Genomic DNA, 12,131 nt, shown 5'->3' on the forward strand with positions numbered 1-12,131 from the left:
GCCCAAATATAAGTAGGAACCCAGCTTAGAAGAACCAAATAGAGTACCCACCCAGACAACCAGTCAGTTGTACAAATGTTTTTTTTAAACAAATATATTAAAATAATATTTTTTTATTTTTAATATTAAAAAATTAATAATATTTAAAAATAATAATTTAAAAATATTTTAAAAACAGTTTGGAGAATCATTTTAAAAGGCATTTAAAAAACAAAAAAAGACATGGGGCAAAACTAGACAGGGTGAGACCATCTCACGGGAAGAGATGGACAGAATTCAAGCTAATAGGGACGATATCATGTACGCAACAAACCAAATAACAACCTTATTGGGGAGATGATGATGGAAGGATATGTTTTGTAGAAGTGTCCTTATGTTTTTGGATAATAAACAACAACGTTTGATTCTTAGAGTTCTGTCAACTGAATTTATAATACCCTTTGTCTGTAGAGTACAATTTTCACTCAATCAAGAAAAATTGGAGCGCTATAAGGTAGCTCCTTTGGCTATATATCTGTAACTAGTCATGACATAAAGGTCTCTATTACAAATTCGCATATTATTAGATACTCCTAGCATAAAAATAAGAAACATAGATTAAAAAAAAAAAATTTAAAAAAGAAACATAGATAATTACATAATGAGTTTTATTTCTATGCAAACATCAAATATGTAATGGTTCATGATCTATCTAATTAGTCCTAATTTAAGGGGATAGAGAGTATCTACATTCAGACAAGAAAAATAGAAGTACAAAAAAAATATTGATTTCTAATAAGAGTTGAAATTGTGACACGACATATAAGTAGATATGAGTTAATGTTTAAGCTCAAATCTTAATTTAATAAAAACGATAACATTCGGTTTACTGTCAAACTCCATTTGAATTTCAAAAGAAAATCTTATTTTCATACTATCAGTAAGAAATGAAAAAAAAAAAAAAAACTTCAATTGTAACGTTTAGTCCTTGAAAGGCCTGAATCACCTTAAATTGATTCAAAAAAATTGTTTATTTTAATTAGTTCATCTTTTCTTTCTATTCAACTCTATTTCAATTAAATAAATTATCTAATTTGTTTATTAAATAAAGCTAGTAATTTTTTAAAATTTTTATCCAAATAATATTTTTTCTAAATTCATATCATCCTAGAAGTCTTGCGCATTTTGAACAATGCATTATTGTCGGTGTCAAGAAAAACCAAAGTGTAAATCAAAAGAGGCCACGTATGATTTACCACAAGATAATGGTTATGAACTTATGATCTGTCCTACACAATTGGCTGATTCAATTCCCAATGGGTTAATTTTATAGAAAGTAAAAAAAAAATTACAATCACCACGTCTAAAGAACAGTGTTCAGGTTGAAGTGCAGTAGTATTTCGCCTGGTCATGATTCTTGAGAAACATAACAAGCCTTGTTCGATCCTCCTACTTCTGATCTACATAAGATCAAATTGCACATGTTTGTGTGGAAAAAGAAAACAAACTGTTGCATGCTCGCAATCACAAATTTTGGCGTCCAACCTTTCTGCATCGAGCAAACACAAGTTCCACTTGCTTTTCAAGACCAAAATTTAGAATCTAAGGACTTCCGTTGAGATTTCTGTTTCCGACAGCAGCTTCAGTTTCTGTCATGTTCAGAAAATCAATGAGCAGCTGGAAAAATACTTGAAACTTAATATGATTTCACCACTATTCTCACTGCACAGCGTGCTATAAAATTGAAGGAGAGGCAAAAAAAAATGGAATAGAAGCCAAGAATTAAAACTTGGATGTGGACATTCGAGATAGATAGTGGCTGGAGTGGCATGGTCTAAATTCTGATTCTAGAGCATCCAAACATATTATTGCCAATAATTATTTGGAAATAAAAATGATAAATAAGCACATCATACCGTGATATATTGTGGAGGATCATCCAAACTAGAACAACCTAGAACAATTTCTCTCCCCAGTTTTGTTGTAAGCTTGTGACATGCTCGCAGCTGACAGCAATTATGGTAAAAAAGGCATTAGTGAAGATCCCAAACTCCTCCAAGGCCGGGATAAATTTGAAGCTATCAGGTGATATCCAATTATCATCTTCAAACTTAGAACTGCCCAACAAATTTTTACCTCTGAACGAGTTGCACCACCAATGATGAAAACAAAAATACGCTGTCCCATTTTCTTGAACTCTTTTGCGGCGCTCTTCAAGACTGAATCACTGCAAAAGGCCAGGGAAGAGTGCTGAGAAAAATTCAAGCATAATGGAGCTTGAACATAACATTAACATCCAACCGATGCAGAAGAAATCTAAGCTGCTATCAAGAGTTATCTATCACAACCATAATACATAAAAAATGTGTTACAGATGATACTCGGTCGGGAAACAATTAAAATATCCTGGAAATAAAAGTCAGTGGGATGTGTGAACCAAACAAATGACATTTCAATTGTAAGGGCTGCCAATGTACCTCGAATGCCCATCATCAGAATTACTAGTTCGTGCCCAAGTTGCAGTTCTTCTTGATCTCATTGATTGTGCAGGAGCTTTTCTTTCTGGAACAGCTGGAGCAGGTGAAGCATGACTATTCCGTACTGATCCTCTCTTTGTTCTCTCTTGGTCAGTTGAACTTGGATCATTCATACACGAATACTCACTCTTTGGCAATTCACGTTTGCTGAGTTTTTCAAGGAGCTCCTGAGAAAGAAATCATGAAATATTATGCATACAATTTAATTATATACATAATAACACAAGCATTGTTCTCTTTTCTGTTAACATAACAACAGATTTCATTTTACGACACAAGCAACAAAACTACAAAGCTTCGAAAATATAACCATTTAGAAGACACCAATCAGATAGTCAATTAAGCATTGCCCTCAGTCCACTAAAGAACATGGATAGTGGGCATTCTCAGTTAGCTAAGTTATACCAGATGATACACAAGGAGCATCACCATAGGTACTATTGGCAGATCAAGTATGTTGCTACATGAAAAAACTGGCAACGTTCATTCTTGATATTACTCAATACAAAAATTATAGGAAAAAGAAAAAAGAAAAAATCATGATTATTTAGGATCTATTTTAAACAAGCTGGAAATGATGCCTCACAACAGGAAAAAAAAACTAATTCTATAATATCCAACCATTTTGACCCTTCCTCAGAGCACCATGACAATCATTACAATAAGGCACACGAATATGGACACTGTTGCATGATTTAAATCATACCTCCAGCACAGGATAAAATCGGAAGAGTTGCCACGTTTCTTCCTCATCAGTTCGGTCCTTTCTAGCTGCTTGCTTTGTCTGAGAACCAAATTTGTCATCAATTAGACATCACATTGGCAACCTACCACTCAACTTTAGTAAGCATCTCAACTGCATGCACTTATGTACCTTCTGGTTATCAAACTTGAGAGAGAAACCACCTGATGTCTTTTTGGTCTCAGATGAACCCCCAAGCAATTTCATATTATTAACAACCTTCATATCCTCATTTGATAACCTGGCCAGCTGAATGGTGGAAAATAATTAGAAGAAAATTGTTTAACTGGAACAACATAAAAAATTGCTGCCACAACATTAAAATTCCCATCCATTTCTTATTGTAGACTGATGAGAAAGAGGAGAGAAGAGCTTTAACAAATTCCAGAGGGAAAACATCAGTCTGTCTCACGTTAGAGTTGAGACATAAATCGTGATCAATGATTATAGCTAGCAGGATTAAATATTTACTTCTTTTTGTGTTGTTATTTTGTAATAATTTGTCCATACTTTTACACGGCAACCGATGAATCTAAAAAATATTACCACTAGCATTTATCATGCACATCATTTCCACAAGAGTTACGCTAGATGCCAAAGAAAAAAAATCAAATGAAAGTGACACGAATAGACTCATGCAACAAGAGTACATAGCGTTGCATTCATCACTAATAATGCCATTGTATGTATTCGTGTCACTTTCATGTAGAGCTTTTTGTAAGCTAAACTCTGCAGCTACCTGCATTAACTTTGAAGCTTTGTCACCCTCAAATTTCTCAGGATACACACATGCATAGATCATCAACAAACGCAGCTTATTTTCAGGAGATGCATCCTGCATAAGTGTAAGAAATTCAAGTCACACAAGATAGAATGGTAGATGCATAAATCTTATCTGATCAAAATTCCATGCTTCATCACCTGCTTCGTCCTTAGAAAGCTGATAACATCCTTAGCTCCTGCATCCCCAAAAACAAGATCCTGCTCCAGTTGCCCAAGATCCCGAAGTCCCAATTCTCTGATAACGCTGTTAATTTTTCCAGCAATCTATACTCACAGTACGTAATTAATTAAACAAAATCTGAAGGAAGCATAACATGACTGTAATTCGAACCATTCATTGTATCCTTCTCACTGAAGTACAAAATCAACCATTGCAATGGTATGAGAATTAAGGAAGAAGCAAACCTCAATGTGAAGTGTTAGTTTCTCAACTTGTTCATTGTATTTCGGCAAAGCTTGAACAATTTTCTGCAAATCTCGTGTCGATATTTCACTACCATCTCTGCATAAAATCAAAATTCAGCACTAGAAATAAATGGAAACGGAGATAAATCCACAATTTAAGACTTAAAGCTTCGAAGTAAAATTAAGCACTTTTTAATCTTCAAAGTAACATAAGCAATGCTGCTCATGCATTTTGTAAGTAGTTTTTATCAAATAAAATTAGTTAATAAAATTTTAATATCACATTAAAAAATCATTTTAATCTAAAAATTTAAATTATTAAATAAAACTTTAAAATATAATTTATATTATTTTCTAAGATTTAAAGCACAGATATTATCAGATCTGAATCATATACATGTGTTAGATGGCATCATTAGCCTATAACCCTTGCTCACAATGTGGTCTCAAAAATTTTCACAATCTGTTTCTTCTACATAGAAAGATGTAGCATTTCAGGGATCATTAATCATGAGAGTGATGCCATGTCTAGAAGAATAAATAATCTTGAGCAAGAAAATATATCAACTTCTACACTTCGGAAGACAATCTTCTAGCTGTATACGTTCTGAAATTTCAGGTGCAATGTCTATTTATTAGGAAGAAGAGGCCATTTGGCTAAGTGTTTGTGACTGCGTTTAGTGTGCAACAGTTGCATTGAAGTGTTTGGTTATAAAATCAGCCGTATATGTGGACTCTACCATTATCTGCGTTGAAAACGTTGTTTTGTTGAAACTGAAATTTCATGCTTCTCGCTGCATTCCTACCTCTCTCATGCTTCTTGCGTTCCTGCCTTTCATTGCTACACTGTTAATTAGCATGAACAGCTACACTGTTCATATTAATTATCGAATTTAGAACAATTTCAAGCTAGTGTTCATCTTGCGCAATGTTCATAGAATGAATTAATTAGCATGAACAGTGTAGCATGCTACACTGTTCATGCTAATTAATTCATTCTGTGCAAGATGAACAGTGTAGTATGTTGTTCCGGTCGGACCGGGTTCAGTCCAAAGCTCAAAATGCATTGAACTGGGTCCAACCCAGTAAAATAAAAAATAAAAATTATTTTTTATTTTTTAATTGTGTTTTATTCAAAAAACTATAGTCCTTGTCGGATATATTTCATACGTGATGGAAATGTAGATAGTTTAATGAACCAATAAAAAATATTTTATATAAAGTATTATTTATTTTATGATATAATAATAATAGTTAAATCTACAATATTTAAATTAAAAAACATCAATATTAATATATATATTTTTTAAAATTATTTTATAACCTTAATTTCAAAAGCGTTATTAACCAAACACATTAAATTACTTTTTGTTCAACCTCAATTTCAACCTCAGTTTTAACCAATCATCTATTTTTTTTAAACCAACCTCAACTAAAAATATTTTTTATAAAATAATTTTTTTCAAACCACAACCATAACAATTACCGCAATACCAAACACACTCTTAAATAAGACATGTATGGTGGCCTCCTTCAAATTTTTCCAACATCAATATCCAATTCTTTCACTGTCACTCTTAACAAATAAAGTGCCAACTTGGAGAAATTCAAGAATCCCTAGCATTTTGAATAAAAACAAATGTGTGATGTCATCTTTCTACCCTTTTTTGTTTTTAAGGGTTAGTGGGTAGAAGGGGTTTGAATCTTTTAGAAGCATAATTACACCTTTTGAAATTTCCATAATCAGATCAGTTTAAAGAGTTTAGGGGCTAATCAGATGCAAAATCTGCCTTGTTAATATATTTTTTAGGGGTTGTTTATACTAGAATCACAGCAGGCCAAAGAGTTTTACCACCCTCGTACCTTTTCATAAAACTCCTTGCATTGTTAACTGTTATCAGAAACTAAATTTGATAGCATTGAGTATCACAGGATCTTGCCATAGTTATGGTAAAAGTCTTGCACTTGAGAATGGGATTGCGATTGCATGTTAGAATCAGGTTGCACAGAGGTTCGGGAACTATTTTTTTTTTTTTAGATAATATTTGCTAGGTTAATAACTTTTAAAAGGCTTCTAAAGTTACCTTGCACTCTGTTGCATTTGAGCAGCTTTGTTCTTGGACACGAAGGTGGTCATCTTGTCATGCAAGCGTTCACTAGCCTGATATGACAGTCAGTATGAAAGAGGTTCACAAAACCAAGGCATCCAAGTGAAAGTAGAATATAAATGCATGAACATACATCTGCTATATGTGCATGGCGAAGCTCACGCCAAACTAGATCCTGGTCTTCTAGAAGGACCTCCTTTTTCTCAGGACTGCCACCTGTTTTGCTGGGGAGCTGAAAGACGAATATTTCATTCAAAAAGAAGAACACATCAAAAATGCGAAAAGAAAGCCCTTAAAACCCTGAAGCATCCCCCCAAAAATTCATCCACCCCAACACCACCACCCACCAGGAGGAAAAGCCAAATGTGAAAACATACCTCAACAACATATTTATTTCCATCCATTTCCAGTAAATCGTGGCACATAGCATCATAAGTCCATTCATGTATGACCGGAGCAATCTAAACATGCAAGTTCGAGACATCAACAAATTAAAATTATAGACCAAACAGAACAAGTTATCACAGTAAAAGTATTAACAACCTGGTCAATAGATCTATCCAGGATAAGCAACTCGCATGTCTCAGTTTGTGGAAAGTTGGGAATGCACTTGTATTTTAAAAGATTGTTCCAAACACCAGCAGCAAGCTTTGCTGGAATTGAATCACGAAATGTTGCTGTGGAATCATCTGTAGCTTTGGCAGCACGATACCGTACAAAAGGTAGTTCCTAAAATAATACAAACAATAAATTTTCCACAAATTCAAAAATTTCATTGAAAGGAATGCTTTCAGTCCCGGTCAAATGTTGTTTCCGCAAAGAAAACACAATGTAATACCAAATATTCAACCAAATCAACCCTTCAAACTCACTAAAAAATAGCTCATTATTAATTTTTGTGCTCAAATATATTAGGCTTACAGATGGACTGAAGCCCAAATAAGAGCCTAGTCCATAGTTGCGAGTCTGCATAGAATTGGAAGTTGAGACCTTCTAAGACGAGAATTCAATAATTTACGAACCAAATTCTACAGGAAGGTTATTTCATTATTCTGACAATCTTAACTTGTCAAACTATAAGGGATCAAATAATCACTTAAATGAAAATCAAAGCAATGTACCCTACCCAAAAAAACAAAGAAAAACAAATTTCGATTTTGCCATCTTTATTTCCATATAGTGAACAGAGATATCAGGGCCTCTTGAGTTGTATTTAGTAAACTTTATAAAGATAAAACTAAATGAAAGCAAACATAATAAAGAAATAAAAGAAGAAGACTAAGATTCCACAGTCGCTGCTGCAGCTTCTTGTATAAAATTCTTACGTTCAATGAAGCAAAAACTGTTGCAATTCGAGTTGCCATTGTATTCAAACATGCATCAAATCTGCGAGAGTTCTCAACATTTTTACCATAGAGTTCCCCCAGTGCTCCTTCGTGATCAGTAATAAAAGCCTGCGTTAAATTCTCATATCACAAAGAAGTCTGAAACAATATGGAGAATGTATTGTTGGAATGCTTTACAGATTCTTTATGGTGTGCCCTTATTTATGTTGAGACTTCATCAACAGACCGTCAATGATGGCAAAAAAGTTCATCTTTTTTTATTGGGAAAACTTCAGATTATAAAAGAGTTAAAATTTGAAGAAAAAAATAGCAAAAGATAGAAGACTCTTATATCACATTTGGCTCAGACTTCACAGAAAATTATTACTTGTTAATCAAGTTAAAATTGAAGCAGTAGATCATGAATTATAAAAGTGCATTCCATCCATCTAAGTTTACAAGAAAGAAACTCTTGAAGGCAGCAATATTATTTACCGCGCATACGGAGGTTCAGAATGAGCGGATAAAAAATGGCACACTAAGATAAAAGGCGCACTAATCAATTAGCATCGGCATAGAATATTGCTAGCTGTAATGATATACCTGATTATCAATGGGAAAGTATTCCAAATTCATCTGCATAACACCAAAGAAAGATGAAAGAGGATACGAAGAGAAAAGTTCTATAGCAAAATCACGCACTATAACGTGTCTAAGTTACCAATAACAAAAGCAGAAAGAGAACATTTACCTCTCTCAAAGCACCTATTCGGGGTAACACACTTGTATCACACTTGATGTGATTAACCAATTCTTTTGGGACAGATGAACTAAAAAATACATATGCTCTAGAAAGGCAGAGAAGCATGTGGTCAGAAACATAATCAGAATCTCTCTAAAATGTAAGAACCAGAATGGTTCAGGTCACTTAAACCAGAATCTAGAGAAACTATAATCTTTCACTTACTTCTTGTATAAAGGCTCCCTCCCGGACATGTCAGACAAGAACATGACAACACTGCAAGCTAGCAAAAGACAGTTAAACGTGGATCCCCATCTTCTTAGCAGGAATGTAAGCATTAAGTAAGACAAAAAATTCAGAACCAAAATGCAAAATAAGAAGATACTGATCATGCATTCAAGTAAAATTCCATACAATACGAATGGACATAAACAATCAGGAGGAAGCTTCAACGATCACATTAATCGAAAATCAAGACAATTACTCTTGATTGTTATAATATTTTCATGCAAAACAACGAAAAAATTACTTTTCTTTCGATGGCTGGATGAAATATATAGCATCCATAGAAGTCATAGGTTCCCTCCTCCTGAAAAGATCTTCCACCACTGCAGTAATCAAGAATTGAGCAGCCACATTACACACTTATAATTTCCTTTTCTCCATCCTACCAACTTGGCTTGAATCACCTCAATAAATACATCACGCAGGCAAAAAAGATTTAAAGCTTACATGAAATTCCTTGGTCTGTAATATCTGACATTTTACAAGAGTGAGACATGACTTTCACTGTAACTTTATCCATAATAAGTACCTGCAGCACAAAAGCAGTTAAAATGACTAAAAAAAACTAATAAAGAAATCTTCTGGAAAAAAAAAAACAACTGTTAACGAGCCATGCCTTCCAGGTGGATTTTGAATCTCCTGTTCTTGTTGATCCAAGCATTTCAAACAATAATCCTGAGATTTATAATAATAACAACAACAATAATAATAATGAAATTGAATAACCGTTACAAATTATTAAGAGCAAATCAGCAATTGATTTATGAAAATTAAATTTAAAAAAAAAAGGATATAAAGCACCAGAATTCATCCAGATGATTCTAATAGCTCTAGATGAGGTAAACAGATTCGTGTATTTAAGGAATTAAAAGATATCAGTCTCGATCTGTTTCTTTCGTTACATTTTCCCGCCAAAACAAACAGAAAACTCATACAAATTGATTAAAAACATCAAATATATAACGTAAACGGGCACGAGCGTATAAAGATGAAGATATTTGTGAAATGGAAGCTTACGATCACGGGTGATTTGACGGAAGAATTTATACTCTCCGCCATGAGAAGAAGATGATGATTCGGAATCGGAGACTGACATTGCTTATAATTACACGATAGACTTTCTTTTCGAATTCAACAGCAATAGATGCAAAGTTCGATGGATTTGAAAATGAAGAGCAGAGGGGAGCTTTTTGGAGAAAAGGGAGGAGGGTGGAGAGAGAGACTGAAAGAAGGCCGTTATTATTTAGCGGGGATTTCGCTCTCTTCCATGGATTGAAAAAAAGAAAAAAGAAAAAAAATTACAGAGAGAGTTTCGTTCAAACGGCACCGTAAGTTTTGACATTTTTCAAAATCATTCATCTAGTTGGTGTTTTAAATTTTAGAATTATTTTTTTAAAATAAAGAAATATAATTTTAGAGTTAACTTGTTGCATTCTTATGCTCTTTTATATAACTATTAAATTTGATTTAAGCTGTTAAACAAATTGAATATTTAAGTTAATTTCAAAATAGTGTTTAATCAAAAATGAAAAATGTTAGCTTTTAATTTATAACTTCATTATTATTAGTAGTATTATTATTATTATTGCTTTGTAATATCACTTTATTCAGCTTGGAAGTGCATGAATTTTGCCCTGCCAACGTGTTTTTTCTTGTTGTGTGAATACAAGTTTTTTTTATGTTGTAATAGATTAACTATGAAAAATATTTAAAATTAATCGATCGAAGAAGAAGGATGTTGTGATTGTTTAAGGAATTCATAGTCTGTGAATAACTAATGTTTTTTATTCTTTCTTGGTTTGACTTATAATGAGACGACCATAGTGCCGGTATAGATAATTCAACATTCAAGTAAAACAATTTCTCGATCGTTCTATATAGTATTGATCATAATTATTAAATCTAGATTAGTTAATTTGATAAGTTAATTTGAAAAATTTATAACCATATAGTTCTAGTTTCAAGTTAAATTAACAAAAATATTAACATGATAAAGTTAATTAATCCAATTAAGCTGATTTATAAGTTTATTAACTCGGTCAAATCCAATCTAAACTCCACTAAACTAACTTCCAAAAAACAATTTAATTTTCAAATCTAAGTTTGACAACTAATTACAAAAATCAGACAACTATACCTCACAATTCTCTTACAAAGTCAAATTATATAAAAACCAAATTCGATTATGGCACCCAAATGTGATGGATGCATGTGGTTTTGTTTTGGAATTCATATTTGTGATTTATGTATAGGAAGGAAATGCTCATGATCGTTTGGATTCAAGGACTTTAATAATAATTTGCGTCCGAGATCTCAAATTTACACTACAATTTTCCAAATCCACCGCGAGATCTGAGTTATAAAAATATGTTATTCAAGCTAAATTTCCGGTTGAAATATAATTAATATTTATTACATAATATCCCCTCCAAAAAATAAGCTTATTGTAATATCAATGTAGGATAGTACTACGTTTTCATGTTGAATATCCAGACACGAGGGTTTTAGCTAGCTTTGAGTGAAGGGGGGATGCGTAATTTATTGAATGGAATTTTGATGTGCTAAAAAAATATTTTGTATTCTTAAGCTGATGCCTATTTAGTTTTATTATTATTATTATTATTATTACAAGGAAGAGACTCAGACTCGATTTTTTTTTTAGAAAAAAGTTTCTACTGCTGATGCAAGTTTTTATAAATACTCCAAGAATAACCGTACGTGTGTATAATTTCATTAATTAAAGGGGATGGGTTGCATGATGCTTGCTTTAATGATCATGGGCATCTGGATATAGATTATGATTTGCATGATATAGCCGATGAATCTACCAGTCGTGCTAGTCACTCGGATGCTGGGGTTGATGAGACAAACGATAGTTACAGAAAGAGAGATAATGGGGGCTTTAAGGAGTGCACGTCCGAGAGAATAATATCATTTCCTTGCATGTTTGCGAGTTGCAGACATTTGTTATTCTAGTGGTGTTTTAAAATATAGAAGTTGTTATGATTTAAAGTATTTTTTATTTAGAAATATATTAAAATAATATTTTTTATTTTTAAAAATTATTTTTAATATTAAAATAATTTAAAAACATTAATTTTAAATAAAAAATAAGTTTTCAGACAAATGATTTTCACTACATTATCATCAAACACACAATAATTTTTTATTATTATTAATATAGGTGTTCGGACTAGCTTGCGTATATCTCAACTAATCTCACAG

At 32.7% G+C, this 12,131-nt stretch overlaps 1 protein-coding gene across 2 annotated transcripts; it reads right to left on the bottom strand.

Annotated features, from left to right (window-relative positions):
• Nucleotides 1-1,206: 1,206 nt before the first annotated feature.
• LOC133682233 (protein transport Sec1a-like) lies at nt 1,207-10,142 on the bottom strand. Of its 2 annotated transcripts, XM_062105521.1 has the most exons (21): nt 9,924-10,142; nt 9,523-9,581; nt 9,354-9,435; nt 9,151-9,229; nt 8,847-8,897; nt 8,631-8,727; nt 8,483-8,515; nt 7,880-8,008; nt 7,098-7,283; nt 6,932-7,015; nt 6,688-6,786; nt 6,531-6,607; nt 4,447-4,543; nt 4,180-4,305; nt 3,998-4,093; nt 3,391-3,507; nt 3,223-3,300; nt 2,457-2,683; nt 2,116-2,206; nt 1,896-1,985; nt 1,207-1,628 (listed from the first exon to the last, which is right to left on the bottom strand). In XM_062105521.1, the coding sequence occupies exons 1-21, from the start codon at nt 10,000-10,002 to the stop codon at nt 1,575-1,577; spliced, it is 2,031 nt and encodes a 676-aa protein (XP_061961505.1). In that variant the 5' UTR covers nt 10,003-10,142; the 3' UTR covers nt 1,207-1,574. The 2 variants fall into 2 exon arrangements, with proteins under 2 accessions (XP_061961505.1, XP_061961506.1); XM_062105522.1 differs by lacking the exon at nt 9,924-10,142 and having other exon boundaries at nt 8,847-8,904.
• Nucleotides 10,143-12,131: the final 1,989 nt, after the last annotated feature.

This window comes from Populus nigra, chromosome 2, assembly GCF_951802175.1.
Source record: "Populus nigra chromosome 2, ddPopNigr1.1, whole genome shotgun sequence".
Lineage (NCBI taxonomy): Eukaryota > Viridiplantae > Streptophyta > Magnoliopsida > Malpighiales > Salicaceae > Populus > Populus nigra.